At 37.8% G+C, this 27,070-nt stretch overlaps 1 protein-coding gene across 1 annotated transcript in view; it reads left to right on the top strand.

The window, feature by feature from the left end:
- The window catches only part of TRHDE (thyrotropin releasing hormone degrading enzyme), a 389,314-nt gene that overhangs the window by 318,921 nt on the left and 43,323 nt on the right, over nt 1-27,070 (top strand). Inside the window, exons 13-15 of the mRNA XM_070409715.1 lie at nt 18,828-18,975; nt 21,090-21,187; nt 21,652-21,759. Of these exons, the coding sequence (XP_070265816.1) occupies nt 18,828-18,975; nt 21,090-21,187; nt 21,652-21,759 (354 nt within the window). The remainder of the gene's footprint in view (nt 1-18,827; nt 18,976-21,089; nt 21,188-21,651; nt 21,760-27,070) is intronic.

Raw genomic sequence — 27,070 nt, 5'->3', positions numbered from 1 at the left:
TTGCAAATCACCTATGGGGCCCAGGAATCTACAAAAATGGAAAACACAGCCATGAAGGGATAGCCTCATTTACAGTAATGAAATCTGGAGGCATGACGGGTTACATTGCTGAATCTTTCTCCACATGGAAGAGCTGAAAACAAATTGAGGCCTGAATGAGAAGATATGCAAACTCCCAGTTTTCTTCAGAAAGCAGGGTAGAGAAATGGTAAGATGGGAAAGAACTATATATAGCAATTGGCTTGGCAACCATTAATTGAGACAGCTGGAGAGAAACGATTAAATGCTAAATCACCTCAATGATAACTTGCAGTATACAAGGTTGAACTATGAATCACACTGCTCTCCAGTATATTCTGAAATGGGACTACAGAGCAGAAATATGCTCCTAAACAGATGGAACTACAGATTTGTTTAGAGCCAAGTCTGAAATAAAAATCCTAAATATAAACTTATACTACTCTAACTTATTCACCATGATTGCTCTTTAGCACAACCTATCAGCAGCTACCTGTGCTAGATAGGACTACTCCCTTTAAATCTGAGTGATATTTAAACATAAACCCTCCCAAAAGCTGTAGAACTTTGGGAAGATACCATAAGGGAGATAATTAAGAATCATAATAACAACAGAGGAACAATAACATCAAGCAAAAAATTTTAAATACACTCATCTATGTGATTTCAAGGAATTAAAACAAAGAAATGTGGTTTCTTTTAAGGCAAGAATTTAAAGAAAGCATGCAAAAGAGTAAAAAAAAATAAAAATAAGGCAATGAAAAGAATAAAGTAAGCCCTAGCCAGTTTGACTCAGTGGATAGAGCATTGGTTAATGGACCCAAGGGTCCTGGATTCAATTCTGACCAAGAGCACATAACAGGGTTGTGGGCTTGATCCCCAGTAGGAGGCGTGCAGGAGGCAGCCAATCAATGATTACCTCTCATCATTGATTTTTCTATCTCTCCCTTTCCCTTTCTCTCTGAAAGCAATAAAAAATATTTTTTTAAAAAGAATAAAGTGATCTGACAGTATAAGAAATAAAGCAAGTCTTATTAGAAGCAATAAAAACTCCATAGACATAGGGAAGGACAGAGTTAGGGACAGAGAGAATAGCTTGAGACAGTTGAAACAAGTGAAATGGAAAAAAACAACAATGAAAATCATAATATAAAGGAGAGATTCAGTACGTTTGTGAGTGCATATACTTAATATTTGAAGAAAACAAATAAAAAATAAATTTAAAGACACAGGAGGAGTAAATTTTTTTTTTTTTTTACAATGTTAACAAGAATATGTAGATTGAAAAGCCCCCCTATGTGTTAGGGAAAAAACTTAGAGGAATTAACATTATGAGATATCTTGCTGAATACCCTAGGCTTTCAAGATTAAACAAAGGAAGTTACCTATAAAGTGGAAAACTCAGGCTGGCTCAGATTCCTGTAAACCAAAAATATTTCAGTAGATAGACAACAAAATCTTTATGTAATCAAGTTATGCTTTGACTACAAAGGAGTAATATTAAATCTTGAATATACTTGCACATGGCATCAACAATAAAGGAAAAAGGAAATTAAGGTTATAAAATAGAAGGTAAATCTCTAGTCTCAACTCCCCCCCCCCCCCAAAATAGAAATAATTTAACAAATGAAAATTCAGAGAGGACAAAAGAATTGTTAGAAAGTATAAATTTGCTGATTTCCTCCTCTTTTTTTTATCATGGGCTCAATGAATAAAAATTTAACTATAATTAAATTCATAGGAAAAAAATTCAGGTTAATTTAATTTAATGTAAATGAAGTCTTTTTGAAAGAAAAGAATATCAGTATAAGTTTTTAGAGTATTTTAATTACATGGAGTACCCTTAATTATCTTTCATTTTTCTAAAACTATAAATTTTAAAAATATTTTATCATTTTATCTCTTTTGTATGTTTCTGCTTTTTACTTTTAAGCATGTGATTCTTGTGACAATTACCATTATACTAGTATTATAAATTAAACAATAATGATAATGACTTATTAAATTTTCAGAAATTTCATCTCATAAAAGTGATTATCTTACTTGAGATAAATTTCTAATTTTTTATCACTTTTGATTTCAATAATATTGTTTAGCTACATGTGGTCATTTTAGCTAAATAGAAAACATTTTCAACTAATGTTAATACTGTAAGAAAGTATATTTTAACTTTACACTTATATTTTGGATTAACATAAATATATAGTTGTTCTGAATTAACTAGCACATTTTTTGTTATTTTATTTTTTTCATTGATGTTTTAACTTGTAAAAAAAAAATACTCCCTACAAGTGGTAATTGAGTAAATTTTCAGACAAAAAGAAATGACTATAGGACTGATATTAAAATTAATGGTGTCATTGTTAGAACACAGTAAATCTATATCATCAATGTCCTCTAATTGTTAATCATTATTAAGGAGTTAGAAGATCATTAACATTACTTTTTCTAAGTTTTATTTGAACATCATCACCATTAAAGAAAATCAAGGAAAGGGTAAGGTCTTATATTTTTGAGCTGGGGATCCAGGATGAATTAAATATTTCTGTACAAATAGTACATCTTCAGAATTTTGTGACACTGCAAGTTGAAGCTAAAATTGAGAGATATGAGAGGTAGGTAGCTATTAGTGGGAGCTACTTCCCTCCCCAACCTGTCCCGGAGGTTTTATAAATTATCTACAAGTTAGTGTCCCAAAGGACAGAAATTATCTGCTATTTAAATACATAATCTTAAGCTGATATTAAAAGGGCTTCAATGTAATTTTATTCCAAGAATTTTGAAGTTTTTCTTAACTAAATCCAAAACTCTTTGCAGGTACAAATTATCGAATATGTTGATAGCATCATTTTGATGTCACTATTTATATTCTTTTTTTAAAAAATATATATGTTATTGATTTTTTTACAGAGAAGAAGGGAGAGGGATAGAGTTAGAAATATCAATGGGAGAGAAACATTAATCAGCTGCCTCCTGCACACTCCCCATTAACCAAGGTACATGCCCTTGACCGGAATCGAACCTGGGACCCTTGAGTCCACAGGCTGACGCTCTTTCCACTGAGCCAAACCACTTAGGGCGATATTCTTTGTGGCTCAGCAAATTTGTCTAGCTTTGTCCTTTATGTCATCAGTTAGCACCCTTATGAGGGAGAACAAAGTATCAAAAGCCTAACTAATAAGCCTGTTTCCCTAAAGGTGATTTCAAGTGGTCACAGCTACCTTCTTCAAATACTAATTTTTGTTCTATGCAATGGATTATATAGCTGAAGTCCTTTTTCTATCTCACTGGTAATAAAAAGTATTTTTACCTTCCACATTTTATCTGCAATGGCATTGAGTGGCTTTTAACTCTAATTTAGAATAGAATATAATACTCTGAGAGGCAGGAAAATACCACATTAAATCATAAAGAAGTAGATTAGATATTTCATTTCTCCACAAGTAAAGATGAATATTTTACTAAGATTAGAGGAGAAAATGCATGACTCACACAGAGGTGTGCCTCTCTTCCCCTTTTCTATCATCCATTCACTGTTGTTGCTTGAAAATGTTTTCTGGACATGCTAATAGCGACTATGATGGAATTCAAGAGAAATGTAGATGATGGTTATCATTCCTATAGGAAAAGGACTTTTTTTCCCCCTTCGATACAATAGAAAATGTGTAAAACCAAACAAAATGCTTATCACGTGTTGTACAATCTACATAAGACAGATGATGGCATATTTCTCTAACTGATGGCCGACTACATCACCTCATTTTCATTGTTTTCAGTGTTGACCAACATGCTGCCAGCCTGGCTTTTCTCTTCTGATTTAAGCACATGACTCAGAATGACTTTGGAGGGTTGTGATACTCGCCGATTTATGGGGCATTTGTATGTGGGATTCTCATCACCGTATAGCCACCCTGTCGTTTTTGTGACAGAGCCTGTTTGACTGGTTTTGGATTTATGATGGAAATAATTCAGAACAGAGTAATAATTTTCCCTTGGCAATTACACTACCATTTGGTACTTTGTCCCTAAGGGAAAAATGAATGTGCTGGGATCTATCCATGAGCTTAGTAGCTCAGTGTAAGGAACAAATCAAGGTCAGAATACAAATGCGGAGCATGTGGTTGCTGAATTCTACTTCTGGTTCTTCAGCCTTCAGAAACTCCGCATTTGTGTGGCTCCTTACAGTGTATCAGATGCCTTCTGTTTCTTGTCTCTTGAGGCTCACGGTGACCCTGGCAGGTAAATACCATTTCTTCCATTTTATAAAGAAAGAAACAGACACAGGAAATGTTGTTATGCAGCAAATATTTTAAAGCACATACAGTATGAAGGCTTTATGAGGCACACTGGAATACACAGATAAACAAACAGTCCCTGCTTTGGTTTTTAAACTATTTATTATGAAAAATTTCAAATACATAAAAAATTGGCAAGACTGTGTAATGAAGCCTCTGTATCCATTGGTAGGCGTCAAAAATGATTAACTCGTGGTCAGTCTTGTTTCATCCATGTCCCTGTCCAATCAGATCATTTCATAAAAATAATTTTCACTATCTCTAAAATTGAGGACAGTATTAAGCATGATGACCTAGAATTAACATTTCTTCAATCATATCAAATATCCAGGAAGTATTCAATTTCCACTTACTCCTAAATGCCATATGTTTAAAACAGTTTTGTGAATGGGGATCCGAATGATATTATTGCTCTGTGACTGGTTGATATGTCTTTTCAATCTCTTCTAATCTATTGATTTTCCCCTTCACCTTTAAAAAATTTTCTTTCCAAATGATTTGGTGAAGAATGAGGTTGTTTGTCCTACATGATTCCCCACAGTCTGGATTTTGCTGGCTACATCCCCACTCCATACTTTTCTATGTTTCTCTGCTCTCTCTATCACCTGCAAATTGGTAATCATAGCTAGAGGCTTGAGCCATTACAAGTTTAAATTTTTAGCACGTTTACTCTATAGGAACACATAACATAAATAGCTGTCTCTCTGTTTATATTTGCAGCTATTGCTGTTCAATGTCTAAACCTAGTCATTCACTAGAGGTTGCAAAATGGTGATTCCTTTTCCGTTTGTAAGAGGACTAGCTGTGTAAAGAGAAACTTGTTCTCATTTGCTATCTGGTGACCCAGTGATATAGTTTTTTAGGAAAGGCAGGATAAATACTTGATTGTTTCCTGGAATTTTTCAGTTTCAAAAGCAATGAACCAGTTCTCCGGCGTGTTTCATAGCAGCCAATTATTTTGTTTTATTCTGTTTTTATTTAAGTATCATTTTGACTTATGGATTTAATTACATTGGACAAGTTTAAATTCATTGCAGTTATTCTTATTGATACTCAAAATACTGTAACTGGCCGGAGCTTCTTCCAGTTGGCCGCGGACCCAGAATAAATGGGATGCTGTCACACTGGTTTTGTTAGATTCCCTTTCTCACTCCTGGCAGCTCTTCTGAAATGTTTCCCACTGGGTCTTCATTCTCTTTTGCGTGGCGAGATTACACTCTCAAATGTGTTTGTTTGTGTTTCAAAATTGCATCCACTTTTTGGACTCTATCTTCCTATGTTATCACTAACTTTTGTATTAGCCTAAACTTTAGACGTGAGGTGTACATTTACAAAATTACATGGGAAATGATAATGGCCACATATATGCCGCAATACCGCTGTGAATAAATGAGGAGTGGGATTGACTTGGTTATGGGATTTCTTGTTGAGATTTTTCATTGAGGTAGACTGTCCACCAGGTAATTTCCCCCATGCTCCCTATGCCATTATTTGAGTGCTTCATCCGTTCCTTCTCAGGCTGAGTATAGGACCCCCCAAACCACTCTCAATAGCCTTCATTCTTCCCTCTACTATAAGACCTTGAGATAGAGAATATCTTCTGTTTGAAGCAATTCCTCTTATTTAAATTAAGGATCATAACTTAATATGCTCACTTTCTTTTTTAGATCACATAATAATACTCTATCTACTGTTCTTTCCTGTGTTAACAGTATTTCTAAAAGTAATGTGTTGCTGTGATGCATGTTCTCCATGGTAGGTATATGGCTGCTAACTGGAATCAGTATCTCCAGGTGAGAGTCTGGGCTAAGGCTATTCCTTAGACCAGGTATTGAAGGAACCCAGGGGGTGGGGGAGTGCTGGAGAAAGTGGTTTTGGTATAAGTGGCCCCAAATGACCCAAATCTAGAAGCTGTATCTATAATGAGTACACTAAACCCCCATTTCAAAGTCACAGCCATGGACCAAAACACGTTCTTCCTCCCCATATGTTCTATTATACTGTTTCCCTCATAAAGTCGCTATAGAGTACTCCCACTTGATATACCCCTTACTTCTCTTCATTGTTCTTGCTTTTACTGGAAGATGGCAGAGGGAATGCAAAACTGCTTGCCAGGCTCTTTTGGAAGTGATAAGATTATCACGGGCTTGGTGCAGGAGGACTGGCTTCGATTTCCAGCACCAACCTTATTTGCTGTATGACCCTGGAGAGGTCAGTAGACTTTGTGAGCCTCAGGTTTGATCTGTAAAGTGAGGATAGTAATATTGCAAACTTGAGAAGATTGTCATAAGGATTTAATAACATAATTGCCTCTATAGAACTTGGCACAGGGACAGGCTCGCAGGAAGTGCTAAACCAGTGTTAGCCACCACAGTGACTGCCTGTTTTCCTTGTCTGGGACCCCTTGCTGATTGACAAAGCCTGAAAATCTGACCTCAGATTTGCCAAGAACCACCATATGTTATGACCTTTAGCATGATATTCTAATTTGGGCATTCCATCCAAAGAAAATCCTTCAGAATATGTAAAGCGCTGTGCACAGAGATGCCCATCGCTTTGCTACTTATCATGTGAAAAGTATATACACCCCAAAGCAAAATGCTCAACAGTAGTGAACTGCATTTCTCTTCCCAACGGGATGTTGTCATAACTCATCCATAGGTAATTATGAGGAATTCCTAAAACATGAAAAATTATTATACGTTAAATATAAAACCTCATGTACAGTATAGCAAAATCTATATAAAATGCAAAACTTTGGCATAAATATTAGACAAAAGGAGATATACCAAGTTATTTTTAAGTGGTTTCATTTCAGTGATTTTTTTTCTTTTTGAGTTTTCTATTATTTACACACTAGAGGCCCGGTGCACAAAAATTTGTGCACTCGGGGGGGGGGGGTGTGTCCCTCAGCCCGGCCTGTGCCCTCTCGCAGTCTGGGACCCCTCAGGAGATAACGTCCTGCTGGCTTAGGCCTGCTCCCAGGTGGCAGAGGGCAGGCCCAATCCCTAAGTGCAGCTCCTGGTCAGGCTCAGAGCAGGGCTGATTGGGGAGTTGGGGCGCCGCCCCCTGTTATGCACAGAGCAGGGCGGATCAGGAGGTTGCAATGCCACCCTCAGTCACGCTCAGGGTGGGGCCAATTGGGAGGTCGGGGCACCGCCCCCTGTCACTCTCAAGGCAGGGTCGATGGGGAGGTTGCGGCGCCATCCCCTGTCACACACAGAGCAGGGCCAATCAGGGGGTTGGGGCGCTGCCCCCTGTCATGCACAGAGCAGAGCCCATCAGGGGGTTGGGGAGCTCCCCCCTGTCATGCACAGAGCAGGGCCCATCAAGGGGTTGGGGAGCTCCCCCCTGTCACACACAGAGTAGGGCTGATAGGGGAGTTAGGGCACCGCCCCCTGTCACACACAGAGCAGGGCAGATCAGGGGGTTGGGGTGCTGCCCTCTATCACCCACAGAGCAGGGCCGATCAGGGGGCTGGGGCACCGCCACTGTCACACTCAGGGCAGGGCCGATGGGGAGGTTATGGCTCTACCCCGTCACACACAGAGCAGGGCCCGTGGGAGGGGAGGGGGGTTGGGGCACCGCACCCTGTCACACACAGAGCAGGGCCCATCAGGGGGTTGGGGCGCCTTCCCCTGTCACGAATAGAGCTGCAGGGCGATCAGGGGGTTTGGGCGCTGCCCCCTGTCACGCTGATCCCAGTGCTGGGAGGCATATTACCCTTTTACTATATAGGATAGAGGCCTGGGGGCCAGCTGGTTTGCCCTGAAGGGTGTCCTGGATCAGGGTGGGGGTCCCCACTGGGGTGCCTGGCCAGCCTGGATGAGGGGATGATGGCTGTTTGCAGCTGGTCCCCACTGGGGTGCCTGGACAGTCTGGGTGAGGGGCTGAGGGCTGCTTTCAGGCTGACTGAAGCTCCCAACCGCTCCTTTTTTTTTTTTCTCTTTTTTTTTTTATTCTGGGCCAGCTTTAGCTCTGGCTCTAGCTCTGAGGCTTCGTATCTGGTTTGTTTGCCGTTCTATAATCGAAACAATGTATTACTTCAGCTCTGAGATCCCGGCTGGCTGAAAGCTGGTTTCAGCTTCTTATTTGCAACATAGTACATAGTTGCTTAGAGTTACAACTCAGAGGCCGGCAAGTTAGGCGGGGAACGTTGCAGTCTGCAGTCCCTGGTGCAAGCAAGCCTCATGTTCGCTTCCAGCTGCCTGGCTGCCGGCCACCATCTTGGCTGACAGTTAATTTGCATAAGAATATGCTGATTAGCCAATGGAAAGGGTAGCGGTCGTACGCTAATTACCATGTTTCTCTTTTATTAGTGTAGATTTTTCTAAAAAGCAGCAAGATAGGATGTTAGAAGCTGCACTGATTTATAGATCTTTAGATTAATGATTTGATATCCTGATGTCAGTGAACTCAAACTCTGCAAAGTACTGCTGGAATTTCTTATTCTTTTACTCCCTTGTAGTTCTGTAGAGCACTGGAAAATGTCACGGCCCAGTATGCAGAATTCCACAACAATTTTAAGCATTGTATTTTCCATGGAAATCATAAGCTATGTGGATAGTTTTCCTGGTGACCTTTCATGACATTGTCTGTATATCAATTCTGGAATAACTCTGCTAATTTACCTTAAGTCAATGGTTCTCAACCTGTGGGTCGTGACCTCTTTGGGGGTCGAACGACCCTTTCACAGGGATCGCCTAAGACCATCGGAAAACACATATATAATTACATATTGTTTTTGTGATTAATCACTATGCTTTAATTATGTTCAATTTGTAACAATGAAATTGGGGGTCACCACAACATGAGGAACTGTACTAAAGGGTCGCGGCATTAGGAAGGTTGAGAGCCACTGCTAAGTGGAATATACAGCTTCCTATATATAAAGTATATAAAAATATGTTCATTGCTTAAGCTATTTCTCAGTGACCTCCCCATATTATCTGACACTATTTGTTAGCAATTGAGCAATAATAAATAATCTGTGGATAAGCTTTTGAAGTATATATATTTTTAAATATATATATATATATATATATTTATTTATTTATTTCAGAGAAGAAGGGAGGTAAGAGATAGAAACATCAATGATGAGAGAGCATCACTTGGCTGTGATTGAGCCCACCACCCCGGCATGTGCCCTGACTGGGAATCAAACTGTGGCCTCTTGGTTCATAGGTCGGCACTCAACCACTGAGCACACTCATCAGGCTGGAATATTTTTGAATACTTGCATAACGAACTTTTTTATTTTTTATTTTATTTTTTAATTAAATCTTTATTGTTCAGATTATTACAGGTGTTCCTCTCCCCCCCCCCCCATAGCTCTCCTCCTCCCAGTTCCCACCCCACACTCTGCCCTTACACCCCCCACTGTCTTCATCCATAGGTGTACCGATTTTTGTCCAGTCTCTTCCTGCACCCCCACACCCCTTTCGCCCCAAGAATTGTCAGTCCACTCCCTTTCCATGCCCCTGGTTCTATTATATTCACCAGTTTACTCTGTTCATCAGATTTTTTATTCACTTGATTTTTAGGTTCACGTGTTGATAGATATATATTTGCTGTTCATAATTTTTATCTTTACCTTTTTCTTCTTCCTCTTCTTAAAGAATACCTTTCAGCATTTCATATAATACTGGTTTGGTGGTGATGAACTCCTTTAGCTTTTCCTTATCTGTGAAACTCTTTATCTGACCTTTTATTCTGCATGATAGCTTTGCTGGATAAAGTAATCTTGGTTGTAGGCTCTTGCTATTCATCACTTTGAATATGTCTTGCCACTCTCTTCTGGCCTGCATAGTTTCTGTTGAGAAATCAGCTGACAGTCGTATGGGTACTCCCTTGTAGGTAACTGACTTTTTTTCTCTTGCTGCTTTTAAGATTCTCTCTTTGTCTTTTGCTCTTGGCATTTTAATTATGATGTGTCTTGGTGTGGTCCTCTTTGGATTCCTTTAGTTTGGGGTTCTCTGTGCTTCCTGGACTTGGAAGTCTATTTATTTCACCAGGTAGGGGAAGTTTTCTGTCATTATTTCTTCAAATAGGTTTTCAATATCTTGCCCTCTCTCTTCTTCTGGCACCCCTATAATTCTGATGTTGGTACGCTTGAAGTTGTCCCAGAGGCTCCTTACACTATCTTCATATTTTTGGATTCTTTTTTCTTTTTGCTTTTCCGGTTGGGTATTTTTTGTTTCTTCATATTTCAAATCTTTGACATGATTCTTGGGATCCTCTTGTTTGCTGTTAGATCTCTGTATATTATACTTTATTTCAGTCAGTGTATGCTTAATTTCTAGTTGGTCTTTTTTCATATCCTCCAGGGTCTCACTAAATTTATTGGCGGTTTCCATAAAATTCTTGAAAAACCTTAAAAGTGTGGTTTTGAACTCTATATCCAGTCATTTGCTTTCCTCCATTTCTGTCATTTGTGACCTGTTTCTTTGTCTCAGCATTTTTTATGCTTCCCTGTGTTGATAGAGTGGCTTTCCGTGCTAGGTGTCCTATAGGGCCCAGTGGCTCAGCCTCCCCAATTACCTGAGGTGTACACTCTTGGTGCACCCCCTTGTGGGCTTTGTGCACAGTCTTGTTGTAGTTAAGCCTTGATTGTTGTTGGTATCACTGGGAGGAATTGACCTCCAGGCCCATTGGCTGTGAGAATCAGCTGTGTCTGCAGTGGGAGAACTTCTGTGCTGAAGACACCCTTCTGGGGCAAGACTTGCTTCAGTAGGGCTTTGGTGTTCACTGAGTCTGCCCCCTGAGTGTGTTCCTTATGGATCTGGGGAGTTGTAATCTGGATGGTCCCACTCTGACCACTGGGTACACTGGCTCTTGGATCTAAGGAGGTGCTAATTTAGCCTCTGCCTAAGGCTACCCAGCAGGAGCTACGAAGAGATCTGTAGATTCCCCTTCCTTTTTTGGGGGGTTTGGAGGTGCCCAGATGAGGCCCAGCTGTGAAGCAATGCAAGCTGCTGTGGGGCCTTGGGTCTTCTCTTGGAAGTTCTGGGTCTGTCTGGCCCAGCTGCATTTTGTTAGGTACTTTTCAGATTGCAAAGGGCCAGGGCATTCATATGCAAAAGCTTCTGCAGCAGCCTGGGTGGGGCGGGGTCTCAGGGAATCAAAGGGTGGAGCAAGCAGCTATGGCTGTTCCTCAGCCCTGCCCTAAGGGGCCCTGGGTCTCAGTGTCCTGGTAATTGCTGCAAGCACCTCTGAGGGAAAGCCGCCCTCAAGTTCTGAGTTGTGCCTGCTGCCAGACAGTCCAGTTTCTCCCGGTATGAGTCCTGGTTCCCCAGAGGCCTCCCGGAACTGGAGTTCAGAGCAGTCGGGAGCTTGTGACTCCCTCCTGATTCAAAAAGCCGCATCCTCAGGTGGCCTCTTTCCGAGCGCTCGAGCCTCCGTACCTCTGCACTTTACTTCCACAGCTCCTCTGAGTCTCAGTGTGTTTTTCTCTTTCCTTCTAGTTGTAGAATTTCCACTCAGCCAGCCTTCCTGTAGTTCTGGATGATGTGCGTTTTGTCTTTTCGTTGTATTTTTGAAGTTGTTGTGAGAGGCAGCAATTTCAGGTGTTTACCTATGCCGCCATCTTGGTTTCTCAACAAACTTTTTTTTAAGCAAATATTATTTATAGTCTCTTAAAAAATAATTATGTCTTTTATTCATGTCATCCATTTCACTCACTAGGTATATATTTTCCTCATAAGCCTAGTGCGTATAGTGAGAGAGGGTCACCTAGGAAATCATATTTCAGTTTATTTTCATCTTGGAAGACCATGTTGCATATTTGAGGTTTCTCTCTACTGAAGCCAGAGTCACCCTTTAAGAGCATAGATCACATCATCATTTTTCAGCTTAAAAACTTGCAGTGGCTTCTATCACCCATAGAAAAATAATCTGAAGCCCTTGCTATTTAAGGTCTTGCATGATTCCAGCACCACCAACCTCTTCTCCCCTAGCTCACTTCACTCCAACCACAAAGGCTTCTTTTTATTATTCTTTCAACATCTCAAGTTTGTTCCTGTCTCAGGACCATTGAACTCCCTGTTTCCTCAGTCAGTCAGAACTCCCCTCCCACCTGTCATCTTACTCCACTCAACCTGTCATCTTACTCCATGCAGGTATCTGCATGAAGGCCTGTCCTAAGCACCTTTTTCTCAACCATTCCCCTAAAGTTCTCCCTTCACTAATACCGCTTACTTTCCCTTCATAGCACCTGGGGTTACATTATGTATTTACTTGTGTATTAGTAGATTTAATGTGATGAATGTTATGATAGTGACATGTGAACAGATGTTAAGGGAAGGGAGAAAGAAAGCATTTAACCCAAGTTCATTGTGGTATTTGAGGGGAAGCCTTATGTGGTGGAACCAAGGGGAGCTTTCTGTCAGTTATAGCTTTCAATTTCAGTTCTGTCACTTATTAGCCAAATGAACTTGGCAAAGTGCTCAGCTTCTCTAAACTTTAACTTCTTTATCTTAAAAAAAAATGGACACAATAATACTGACCTTGAAGTAACTAAACTGTAACAAACAACATCTATATATGTAAAAGCCTAAGCAACTGAACAACCTTTGACCGTTCAACCGGTAACTATGACACGCACTGACCATCAGGGGGCAGATGCTCAGTGCACAGGCATGGAAACATGGAACAGACTGATGAATCTCAGAGGGAAGGGGGAGAGGGAGGGCAGGAAGAAATTAACCAAAGATCTTATATGCATACTAGAGGCCCAGTGCATGAATCCATCGGCCTGACCTGAGGGTATCGGGCCGAAGCTAGCAGTCCAACATCCCCCGAGGGGTCCCAGATTGTGAGAGGGTGCAGGCCAGGCCGAGGGACTCTGCCGGTGCATGAATCCATGCACCATGCCTCTAGTCTTTCTATAACACCATAGCATATTGTATATGGTAAATCCTCATATAAAATAGTTGATAATAATGAAGTTGATAGTTTTCTAAAAAAATAATTAGTTCACTTTGGCTATAAAGCTAATGACTTTTTCTTTTTGGGCAAATAGCTAATATCTATTAACTCTTCCAATTAGTGGCCAAAGATTGATTCTGCTTCTTAACATTATTGCTTGCCCAAGGACTCTCTGTGTTTCAATGGGGGCTGATTTCCTGAGAAATTGTGCTTGGAAATAAAGAAGCAAGTGGAGAGGAAAGGTGGTTATGGTGGTGGTAGTGGGACTATACAAGAACAAAAGTTATTTCTGAATGTTTTATTATTAATTATTAAATGTTGACTGAAAAGCGGACCTTAGAGATTGTGTAATTCACCCCTGTCAATTTACTGACTAGGGAAAAGAGATTTTCAAGTCCTTCATCAATTTATTTAAATGCATGGTATAAAATAACACTGGTGCTTCTGGGAGAGTAGGAAAGTACTTTGTTAATTAGGCAAAAGAACAGACATGTTTATATAATGCCTCTGTTTCCTCATTGGCCAGAAAGTTATTTTGTTTTGGTATAGCCTAGCTTATTCAAAACTATCGGCTAGATAGCAATGGCCTTCTCATCTTTTATCATGTGTATCATTAATAAACAAGATTTGCAAAAATACTACAAATATCACTCTCACAGAGTTTTTACATTCTGCTGGTGTCTTTTAACCTTAGAAAATTGTGGTTATGTTTACGTTTCAGTATACTTGTAAAGTGCTCCTGTTTTCAAGGACTATTACATTATTGCCATAATTTAATTTAGTTCAAGAACTATTTATTGATTACTAGATTCTGTATTAGGCTATGTGGATGAAAAGATGGGTAAAGCATGCTTTATTTCCTTAAAGTCCAGGGAGTGAGAAAGATTATATTGTGGTAAATTTTAATTAATATAATGATCATTATTATGAGTACAGATGTTTTTAACATGTTATGTGAGCCCAGAAAATAGACACCCAAGTCAGTATTGGGAGAAGGCTTCCTGGAAGAGAAGGAGAAGGAGGAGGAGGGCTGTGAGAACTGTATATGTGCAACTTTTCATGATTCCAGTTTTATGGGGCTACAGATAAGTAACTTCCTCTTCATCCCTGCAGACATCAGTTCACAAATGCTTGAATCACATCTTTGTTTTCTCTAGGAATTGGCAAATGGACAGTTGGTTGACAAAGATATGTCCCCTATGTATTTCCCTTTTTATTCTCTCGTACTCAAAGGGCTAGTGGGGTTTCCAATCTCCACCAAGGTGTCTTTCCACAAAGATCACATAGAAGTCTTTTAACAATGAATAATAAAAAAATAATAATACAATAGTATACTTTTTAATTAAGCATTTCAGCAATTGCTTGAAAAATCTCTGCCCTAAGCAACAGTTATGGTGTCTTCTGCAGATATTGGGAAATATGTAGTAGGCTGTTTATTGGTTTTAAATGAATATTCAATGAATGAAGACTAGAGTATGATGTTTGGAAGAGTCTGCGGATTGTGCTTTTTATTTTTTCCCAACTTTCAAGCAATCAGAAACCAATTACTTTTAAAGAAAACAGCCAAGCAGGTTGCTGTTTTACAAGCTACCCATCTCAGTAGATTCAAGAGTTAACATTAACAGGAATTCAGAAGGCTTTAAAAATAGTTTTTATCTTAGCTGAAAACAAATCAGTTAATATCAGTGCACTGAAACATCAGTTAATATAGTCTGGTTTTAATTTCCTTCTTATAAAAAGTAATCTCTTGTATGCCTAGAGATATATTTCATTGCAAGCTCCTATAAATTGGAGATGGAGGAAGGGAGGGTATGTGTGTGTTTGGTGGGGGTCGAGGGATGGAAAGAGGAACTCTATAACTGCCTTTAGACAATCTTTTATTTAAATATCCTCATAACTCTCTTATCCATTGTCTTTTCTTTGATTCCTAAGTCAGTTCTTATGCCAACAGGAAAAAATATAGATATTATCTATAACTTTTTCCTAAAATATTAATAAAACACATTTGGTTATACATGGTATATTCTTTAAATTTGCTATTTTTCTTCCCTTTTTTTAGTGCCATTTCCCTGTGATGATGCAAATTTAGGGAAACTACATTTCAGTGTGAGGACCCTAAGTGTATTTCAGACTGAGCTGATTACTTTGAGCTAATGTAGTGTTCCATTCACTGGATTCCACACACTTCCCCTATATTGATTGCATTATCAGTAGTAGTAATCCCAGATATCATTACTAGCCAATTATACAAATGCATATATAATAACGTATTCACCAAGATTATCTAAGTCTTAATTTTGTAATGAACCTAGTCATCCTCTTGTCCAATTGAGTGTAGCTACATATTTTGATCTAGTAAGCTAAATGCAAATATATTGAATAATTTTAGTAGGTAATTACCTATAGATGTTTGTAACAGCATAAAATGAGGGCAATTTGAGTGTAATTTGTTTCTTGTTCTATCTGAAGACTGCATTAGAGAAGGTTAACTACTGTGAAAAATAGACCCAGACTTGTATTAAGATCAAACACAATAGAAATGTATTTCCTGGTCACCTAATGGAATTTGGTGTGAGAACTGGTACTTGGGCCTGCAGTTATCCTAGGTGGGTGTGTGGCATATTCAATGTAAGACTTTCAAGCCCACCTGGAAGATTCATTTCATGGAAAAAGAACATGGAGGAGCGAATGAGAGATGCCTATGAACTAATCCTGGCAGTGAAGAACCTTCATATTCTATTGGCTAAGGTCACATGACCACATTTAACAACCTAAGAATGGGGATGCTCTATCCTAGGAAGCAAAGGACAGCACGGATTTTGGTGAGCAGTTAGCAGTTTTTGCCATAAGGAATCAAAACAGAACTTGCTTCCGATCTCTATCTAATGAATACTTTACATGCCTTGCCATTATTGGGAATTCCTATCAAGCTTTCTTTACTTTTATTTTTTTTTATACTATGTCAGTGTCTTATAAAAACTAGATCCACGCCCTCTTAGACTTGTACATATTAAACAATTAAAGAATAAAAAATATAAAAATTACAAAGTATTTTTTCAATATTTTAAACAAATAAATTATGCCCATGTTACTGTAATTATTTCTCAGCAGGTTAAATTTTAGATAAGTAGATTTGAATAAAAGGTTTTTGGAGCTAAAACAAAATACCTCTCAGTTCAACCCTCTTATTTCGCAGATAAGGAATGTGAAGCTTGAAGAGATGAATTTATTTGCTTAATTGTGCAGGAAGTGTTAGTTGTTTCAGGCTCTTTCTCAAGGAAGTCTCCTTCTGTAACATTTGTTGTCATGGTTTCTATTGTAGACATATTGCCCACAAATCATACATCATTGAATAATGTCCATCCATTTATAGAAATGAAGTCAAACACAACAAATTGTAACTGATGTAACCTAGTATGTTTAAATCCTGAGAAAAATAGACCCAGGCAACATTCCAGATTTTTAAAAGTTATTTGAAGATGCATAATAATTAGTTACTTAACTAAATTTTCTTTTTTAATAAAGTAATTTTCTGACTTATTTTTTAAAAAAGAATAATGACTTCTAGATAAATCTTCATTTCTAAAATTATATTATCTGTAGCATGTGAATTATAAAATTTTAGAGGAGGCAAATTTCTTATTGCTATGCTATTTAATATTTAGAATGAAAATTAAGGGGAAACAAACTACAAAATCTGAAATATTAAAACCTATGTTTCTTTTAAGGAAAAGAAGCAAATAATTATTTTTTATTAAACAACTGTATTGCTTTTTCAGTGGATGAGAACCCCTTAAAAGTAAAATTTAACTGTATTATTGAGATGCTACACTAGCAAAAAAGATAGTTTCTTATTTAACTGTTGCCATAGCCTAATTTCATTGAAGATGCATAAAATGGAAACTGTGTAAGAAAAGTGGCACAAGTCTAGATACACTCCAGATCATACAAACCTGAGAAAATTTTGAAATGATGTGGAATTTTGGAGTTATTCTCACCATTCTTATTGACATCAGACATTAACTGGGGTTGATATTACCAGTATACCATGAGCGAACCCAAATCATGAGTGACACACTTTTTTTTAATTCAAAGAAAACTGAAGCACAATCTTGAGAATTGGTTTTTATTAGAAACATTCTAAACAGTGCTTCATGTTAATATTCATCTGGAGAGTAATTTTTGCTTTTCATATTGAGTAAGGATTACATAATCTGCAAATTTATCTTAAGTGAAGATAAGCAAAGGCTTTGCTCCTTCCCTGTCCACCTCCTACCAAATGCACATGAAAAGGTCCATCTAATCTTGTGATGCTACGAAAGAGCCATAGTGTGAAAGGTAGGTAAAGGCGATAACTTGGGTATTGGTTACTTTCATATTTACCTGTTGCCTGTGCTAAAAGTCTGCATTCAGTTGATTATTAATGTAAAAAAACCCAGCAAAATATACAGTGTCACTATATGTATGCATCATGGACATCAAGGATAAAGCCATCTTTTAATGCACTGTGGATTGTCATTTATATTGCTTTGATTTGCAAGGATTTTATATGTACTCTACTAGGGAGTAGAGATATATGCTGCTTTTGGCTCCTTTTTTGGATAAACTCTCTTTAAAAGCAGGCAACAAGTGTTCAGATAATTTAAAAAAGCTTCAGTTTCATATTTTCCAAGGTATCTAACATTAGTTCACAAGATGACATGACATTTATTTTGAAAGAAAAATAATAAATGATGCCGAAACCGGTTTGGCTCGGTGGATAGAGCGTCGGCCTGCGGACTGAAAGGTCCCAGGTTCGATTCTGGTCAAGGGCATGTACCTGGGTTGCGGGCACATCCCCAGTGAGAGATGTGCAGGATGCAGCTGATCGATGTTTCTCTCCCATCGATGTTTCTTACTATCTATCTCTCTCCCTTCCTCTCTGTGAAAAATCAATAAAATATATTTTAAAAAAAATAATAAATGATGAGTCTATTTTCTTAATAGTTTTGTAATTTGGAGCCTATTAAAATCTAACTGCTTTTCATAGGTGCTCTGGAAAGCATTTTTTAAAAAATAACTGGCAGTTTTGAAAAATGCTTATATGGTAAAGTAACACAGATATAGTCAGAACCCCAAACTGCTACTTTAATTTTGATGATCATTTTGAACGCAATCTATAGTAAATATTACACAGAGCTACATGAAACGTAAAGAGAACGCCAGAAGAATGGAAATTTTATTTCAGCAATCAATTATTTTCCATGACTTGTGACCTCTGAAGAGTTTCTCTAAATAAATACACCTAGAGTTGATTTTTATTCAAATTTCACAATCCTTTCTTTCTAAAACCGTGCATGTTGGTGTTTATATGTTCACATAAATCTTTAACTGTCCCACTCTCTACATATTTAGGGGCATTGGCATCCTAAGTAGAACTATATTTATGTAAAAAGTGAGTAATTTTGTTTTAAAACACGGAGTATGTCTTCTTTATACCATGATGAATCTTGCGTTCTGCCTTTTATTTGCATAAGTAAAATCTTCATTTTTGCATCACCGTGTACCTCTTTTGCATATAATTAACATTGACGTTTTCTGACTATGCAGAGCGGGCTATTTGCCTCAGAGCATTCCCCTGGAGATTATCAGATACCTGTCTGAGGAGAAGGATTTTCTTCCTTGGCACGCTGCCAGCCGAGCTCTTTATCCTCTCGATAAATTACTGGACCGCATGGAGAAATACAATGTCTTCAATGTAGGAAGATATATTTTCTTCTTTCTATTTTCAGATGATCAAGTATTTGCTCATTATCTACTCTAGCCAACTGACCCTGAGTGATTTTGATTCCTTCTAATTCATATCATTTTTACCCTGATTTGCTGTGCAACAGTGATGACAATTACTTGAAGAAGTTTGATACAAGCTACTTTTTGTTCTGGCCTAAAAGTATCAATGAAGCTTACATGCCTCAGAATTTAAGAACAAATATACATGGCAAATTCTTGAAGTTCAGACTTACTTTCCAAGAGTTAAAGGGTTCTATGTTCACAAAGGACTTAACCTGGGTAGAAGGATGGCAAAGATCTTAACAGAATATAGACAGTTTCAGTAGACGCTCTCAGTCATTATTTTTATCCGAGAGGGCATAGTGAATTCAATTCACTTCCTTAATTAACAAGGATAAGATCAACATTGAGGCAAAAACCCATTCATAATTGGGTCCAAGGGGACACAAGAAAGCAAACAACAGATAATTCAAATAGACACAAAGACATGACAAACATTTCAAAATGTTACCTGACCAGATTTCCTAAGTTGCAAGCCGGGTAAACCAAAATTGCACTGCTGATCTCATCTAATCTAATGTAATAATCATTTTGAATAAGATTAAGTAGTGCTAATGAGCTTTTGATTCCTAAATGTCTTATCACCAGTGAGACTTTTGCAGATGAGAATATACCTCTGTGCTTTTTATCACCTTTGAGCACTATTTATTTGCGTTTAGTTATTTTAAGAGTCTTCCTTATGTTTTACAAAATTATTCTATTTCTTATTCTATTTCTGTTAATTAACCTACACATTTGGAATTACCATGACCATAGCTATAAGAATCTATTTATTAGAAACATCTAAATTGTCTGATGTCTATCAGAATTGTTTCTTTTTATCTTATCCTAAACCTACATGAAAACACCTCTGTTTTAAATTATTTTTAAACTAGAGGCCTGATGCACAGAATTCGTGCACTTGGCGGTGGGCGGGGGCAGGGGGAGGACTCAGCCAGGCCTGCACCCTCTCTCAGTCCGGGAGCCCTCGGGAGATGTTTGACGGCTTAGGTCCTTAGCACTCACCAGCCGTGAGCCCGGCTTCTGGCTGAGCAGTGCTCCCCCTGTGGGAGTGTACTGACCACCAGGGGGCAGCTCCTGCATTGAGCATCTGCCCCTTGGTGGTCAGTGCATGTCATAGCAACTGGTCATTCCACCATTTGGTCAATTTGCATATTAGCCTTTTATTATATAGGATGGGAATAATTCTGGCTTGACTGTTAGTTTTGTCCAAACCCTTAAAACAGTCATACAAAGAAATGTGTCACTACAGTTATGGCATAATTTTTATGTACTGGAGAAAGACTTATTAAACTTCCCTTTTCTCAACCCAGAAACACTACAATATTAAACTTTTGTAAAAGTAAAATACATTTTAATATATGTTTGTACTTTTGTATATCACATCAGACACCTCAATTTCAGTAAAAGTTAAGAACTGCTTTTACTGTAATTTTAGTGCTTTCATTCCTTTGATGAAATTCAGGACTACATTAAAGTGAGGAGAACATACCTTACATTGCTATTAATATTTAAATATATTATGAGCTGAATGAGTTATTGACTTTGAAATACCATGTCATTTTACTAAAGATTGTTCTGTGCATGTCAGATTCAACAATGGTAGGCTATTGGCTGGTTCTACATATAAGCTTACATTAAATATGCTCTATTAATATAAAATGCATAAATATTAGGTACTCATTTTAATAAACTATATCCACATACATTTGTATATAAGTATGCATGACTATCATTATTTCTATTTCTTTGTTTTGCTATACAAATTGACATAAAAATAATAGTGCAAATCATTCAATAAGAAGTAAATAGTGGACTTCTACCATAGCAGTTGTATTTTATTCTTATTATCCATATTTGAAATACTAAGTTGAATAAAATTATAATAGATTATTACCATGCCTAAATTTGACAAGTATTTCAAAGTATTTAGAAAATATTTTAATTTCAGTATATATTTTAGTTGTCATCATGGAGAGGTTTGAAACTGACATTATCTTTATTTCCTCTATCCCTGTTTAGGAATATATTTTAAAGCAAGTTGCGACAACATACATCAAGCTTGGATGGCCAAAAAACAGTTTTAATGGATCTCTTGTTCAAGCGTCCTACCAACATGAGTACTGTTTTATTTTATTACTTGCTTCTTTTCCGCTGACTGAACTGTACAATAACATACTACTAGTACCATTGTCACTTTAGCAGCTTGAAAAGATCTTGCTCTCATTTTGCATCTTTTATTTCCCTTTCCTGGGAAGACTGCTGGTGGGGAATATAGTTACCACCTCCTGGTACTGAGATCATAGGCCTTTCCTTGCTAAGTTTTAATTTAAAATCTGCTTTTTTTGTGTGTGAGGTTGAGTTTTGAGCCCATGCCTCTCAGTGTAGACCTGTTTCCAGAGCAGATTTTAATATGATTAACTTCTACTCTGCCCATCTCACTCAGGAAATCAGGATTTCCGTATCTGAAAACTACTTGTCTGCTAATTATTCACTTATCTACTATAGTGTAATGTAACAAGTTACTCTTTCTCCTCAGATATTAACACTACTTTCATTTTTTTTTTCTTTAATGATATATAAGAGAACTCCGTCGGGAAGTTATAATGCTGGCCTGCAGCTTTGGCAACAAGCATTGTCACCAACAGGCATCGACACTTATTTCAGATTGGATTTCCAGCAACAGGAACAGGTAAATGCAACCAAATCCTGAAATTTCGATATAACCTAATAATGCTTTCAGATTCTCAGTGGGTGCATTCCACTTTATCTCCTGGAGAAAGTCAGGACAAGAAAAAAAGACACTGCAAAACTTGGTTTCAGGTCCACAGCTTACTAGGCAACAGCATGAAACCCACAATGCATTTATCTTTGCGAGGTTGGATTGAGTTTTGAAATAACTCTAGAAAATCAGACCCTTATTCATCATCTATAGGTGTCAATTTATTTTGAATTTTGATGGCGTAGCTATCTCATGAGGACAAAATAATTAAATGTAGGCCAAACTCTAAGGTTGTTTATAAAGGTTGTGGTATTTATTCATTAAACAACTGCAAGCATATGATATAAGAGGGCATAGTGTTAATATTAAAAACTAAACACAAAAAGGTTATAAAAAAGATCTTTACTCTTTCAGTGACCCTTGACAAAGACCTTAAACTTATATCTTATCTTGGAATTTCACAGTCAGTATTTTAATACATTATGGAGCTTAAAATTATTTAATATAATTACTTTCAATAAGAATATTACACTAAATGTCACTCATTAATGTTAATGCAAAGAATATTCAACATAAAAAATAGAGGTCAATGATCTTCTTATTGCAGTTTTTTAAACCTTCTTAGGTGGCTTTATATTTCCAAAGATCATTATTTTTTATTGCTTTTTGCATTTTGGGTAATTTCTAATCAGTCGTCTCCAGCCTTTGGCCACTGCATTAAGGTGAGTCTGATCAGAAGGCTGAGGAACTAGGGGATAATTTGTTCAGATGATTCTATTCTACATGCCACAATAACCTAGCCCCTGATCTGAGTGGCTGGGGTGACCACATGGGCAATGGATTTGTTCTAGATGAGCATAGAGAACCACAGAGAGTATAACGTACTTATCAAACAAATTGGTATTGGCCTTGTTGAGAATCATTTAGATTTATTTGTCATATCTGACTCCAGATCAAAAGGTAGTTATCCTGATTTAAAACTCTGAGGGAAACCTCTTACTGAATTACTTAGTAATTTGTCATAATATCTCACCTTCTCTAGCATTTCCTGTTTGCCCTTTAAGTTAATCATTTCTGGTCTTATACTGAGCCAAGAAGGAAAATATTTTATCATTATTATCTCCCAATCGATCCATCAAATACTTGAAGACAGTGATTAAATCTGTCATTAGTCTTCCCTAGAACTAAAGCATCTTCATCATTCAACTTTACTAATGATTATCATTTTTGCTAAGTCTACTGAAAACTATTATTCAGACTTAAAATATTATAAAAATTTTATTCCTATTTTTACCACCCCCTTTAATTCCACCACATTGACGTAAGCTATGAAAACATAAGTATTTATTCAAAATGAAATCATACAAAATTTTATTAAGATACATAATCATGTGTGCATATGAGAAAAAAGGTGAAATGCATTATTTAAAAATTGTGGTTTCTCTTCCTCTGTTTTTTGTTTGATTATTTTTTGTTTGTTTCTTTTCTTTTTTTTTATCAATACATGCCTTTTCTCAGAGCTGATGTTTTTTAACAATTTAATGAATTTACTCTTATTAACATACTAGAGGTCCAGTGCACAAAAATTTGTACACTGGGGGGGGGGGTCTCTCAGCCCGACCTGTGCCCTCTTGCAGTCTGGGACTCCTCAGGGGATGACCACCTGCTGGCTTAGGCCTGCTCCCCGGGGGATTGGGCCTAAGCTGGCAATCAGACATCCCTCTGGCAGCTCGGCAGCCCTCGGGGGATGTCCACTTGCCAGTGGGGAGACCTAAGCTGCAGTCAAACATCCTTAGTGCTGCTGAGGAGGCAGGAGAGGCTCCCACCACCACCACTGTACTGGCAGCCATCAGCCTGGCTTGTGGCTGAGCAGAGCTCCCCCATGTGGGAGCGCACTGACCACCAGAGGGCAGCTCCTGCATTGAGTGTCGTCTGCCCCCTGATGGTCAGTGTGTGTCATAGTGACCAGTCATTACCAGTCTTTCTGCTGTTAGAGTCAGTTTGCATATTACCCTTTTACTATATAGGATAGAGGCCTGGTGCATGGGTGGGGCCAGTTGGTTTTCCCTGAAGGGTGGGATGAGGGGCTGAGTGTCGTTTTCAGGCTGGCCAGCAACTGAAGCTCCCAGCCTCTCCTTTTTTTCTTATTCTAGGATTTATTTATCTTCTATAATTGAAACTTTGTTGCTGTCACTGGAACTCAGGGCCAGCTCCTACTTGTTCCAGCTGAAAGCAGGTATCTGGAGTTTGTTTAGCTTCAATAATTGAAACTTTGTTGCTTTCGGAACTCAGAGCGGGGTCTAGGCAGCGGGGAACCTTGGCTTCCTCCATCACTGGAGCAAGCAAGCCTCCTGCTTGCTTCATCTGTGTGGCTGCCGGCCGCCATCTTGGTTGGGTTAATTTGCATATCATGCTGATTAGCCAATGGGAGGTGTAGCGAAGGTACGTTCAATTACCATGTTTGTCTATTTTTAGATAGGATATTCTTACCATTTATTAAAATTGGACTTGTACCATTGCATTACCATAATTTCTCTAGAGTGTTCAAGCCCAATATCTCTTCCTACATTTAAAAATATAACTTTGGGAAAATGCTATTTTTTAAGTAATACACCTAACACAATTTTATTGAGTGATTCTCAATACCAGCTGGTAGCTGGAAAGCAGAGATGCAGAGCTCAAATAGTGGTACTTTGAAGCAAGAACAGGGTTAAAACACAAGGAAGGGAGGGATGGCGACCTTGGAGGAGTGAATCTGCCTCATGAAGGATGGGTAGGACTGTTACATGGACAAGGTCAGACTGAAGGCAGGGGTAGGTGTGTCTGATGAGTATGTAGAGTGCAGAGATGGGCATTCCCAGAAGAAGGCAGGCATGCAGATTGATGTTTTCTTTGATTGTTGTCATTCTATGACTTTCAAGTTGGAAGAACCCATCATTCCCATAATCCCTTATCAATGAAAGCTCATGAAGAAGGTGTCAGCTCATTTTGGTTTTGATAACTCTGCCACTTCTTCATGATAAAACAATTAAAATTAGGCCTGGTACTTTAAGGTGCTTTTGTTAATTTCATCATCATTTTTACACTTTCCTGCTTTGTGTTCCTTCGTAACAGGGCAAGTAAACATGCTAAGTGAAACTAGCTCTGTGTTGACTAAGATTTGCTCAACCAACCATATGACATGCCCCAGCACATACAAGTGACCTCCTGTGCGAGGGTACATGATACTCACTGAGCAACCTATGTGTGAAGATCAGAGGTTTAATTTGTATTTTTAGGATGACATCTTAATAATAAAACAATAATGCAGTCCTGTAATTGGAGCTGAGTTTAACTTTTTTCTTTTCTGAGTTTAACTTTCTTATACTGAGTCAATAAAGGGGACTGCAAGTTTTCTTCTTAAATGAGCCTGGAACAACAGACCAGTCAATTTTGTCTGTTTGCTTGTTTTTATTTAAGTGGAATCTTAAAAATAATCTTTAAAAAACTCCAAGATACTGTAATAGTATACTTATAGAATATTTTGGGAGATGCTCTGGATTTATGTTAATAAATCTAAAAGAAAGCGAGGCATGGAAGTAACAGGGATTACAAATATTTGGGGTGTTGTGCTGCTATATAGCCTAATCTTATACGCTGGGGAGATAGGTTACATCAGTGACATTGGGTTCAGAAAAATGAAATGGATGTGAAAGTTGATGCAGAGAAAGACAACAGAACCAAAAAGTGTGATAAGAAGCTAGAGATGGTAGCAGCAGAGAGAAAAAAAAATTCAAGAATTACAGTGGGTGATGAATTGAATGAGTAAACGTTCTGATCCCTGTTAAAATATTCAAATGCCACAGTGCTTTGAATTGTAATGGTGATGTCATGCATAAAAACATATTGAGCTATATTCAGGTCTTGTTAGGCTGTGAATTGGGGACTAAGTTCAGCAGACACCACATTTCAGAAAAGAGACAAATTGCTGAGCATTCGGTAGAGAACAATGCAAGAGATAAAAAGATCTTGACAACACAGATACAAAGGGAGGTTGGAGACTTGAAAATTTCACTCTAAAAAAAAGACATAGAAAGATATTAGCCTTTTTGTCTGGATAAAAAGCATAAGAAAGGGGACAGCTAGTGGTTTCTTTCACTGGTTGGTGCAAATAAACAAGAAATAATTGGCCTGAGCTTCACTGAGTAAAATATAGGGAATCTATCAGTATTGCAGGTGAATTGTCATTTGAAAAGCTCTGTATCAAAACACTGTTGAGCCTGGCCTGTGTTGCTCAGTGATTGAGCATCGACCCATGAACCAGGAGGTCACAGTTAGATTCTGGGTCAGGGCATATGCCCAGGTTTCTGGCTTAATCCCCAGTAGGGGTGTGCAGGAGGCAATCAATCAATGATTCTCTCTTCATTGAAGTTTCTATCTTTTCCTTATTCTCTGAAATCAATAAAAACATAAACAAACAACCAAAAAAACTGTTGAGATTTACAGTTAAGTATACAGAGCTCACAATATAGCAATATGAAGTTTTCTTTGAATAAAAATTTAACCTGAAATTAAATGTGTCCACAATAACACAGTCCATTAATTTTGTAGTAATGTATTATTTTTCAAATAATGTTTAAATGTACAATTTAAAGCTTTAAGCCAATACAGATGAAGGTTTAAAGTATTTAATTAAAAAATACTTAATATATAGATATCTACTCCCTAACATATAAATTGGTAGCTATATCATCACTGTACTTAAAAAAAAAATAACATGAAACAACAGAATACTTTGTACATTGTGGTTCATGTAAAATGTTTATTGAATTGAAACAAATTAGAAATTTTTGTTGAATTTGGAAATATCAAGTCCATTCCATGATAAAAATTATAAGAAGAGGAGCATCTCTGGAGTTTTAAAGCATACATAATACATAAACCTCACTACTCATGCAATTAACTATAATGTTACTAATATAACTAGTAGCCCGGTGCACAAAATTCATGGACATTAAAAGGGAATTAATTGCCCTAACCGGTTTGGTTCAGTGGATAGAGCATTGGCCTGCGGACTCAAGGATCCCAGGTTCGATTCTGGTCAAGGGCATGTACCTTGGTTGCGTGCACATCCCCAGTGGGGAGTGTGCAGGAGGCAGCTGATTGATGTTTCTCTCTCATGGATGTTTCTAACTCTCTATCCCTCTCCCTTCCTCTCTGTAAAAAAATCAATAAAATATATTTTTTTAAAAAAGGGAATTAATTAGCAGAGATATTTTAATATTGCTATTTGCCCTTTTTC

The sequence above is a fragment of the Myotis yumanensis genome, unplaced genomic scaffold (assembly GCF_028538775.1).
Source record: "Myotis yumanensis isolate MYYU_CA2020_CCGP unplaced genomic scaffold, mMyoYum1.0.hap1 SCAF_3, whole genome shotgun sequence".
NCBI lineage: Eukaryota > Metazoa > Chordata > Mammalia > Chiroptera > Vespertilionidae > Myotis > Myotis yumanensis.
This window is presented reverse-complemented; position numbering and strand designations above follow the sequence as displayed.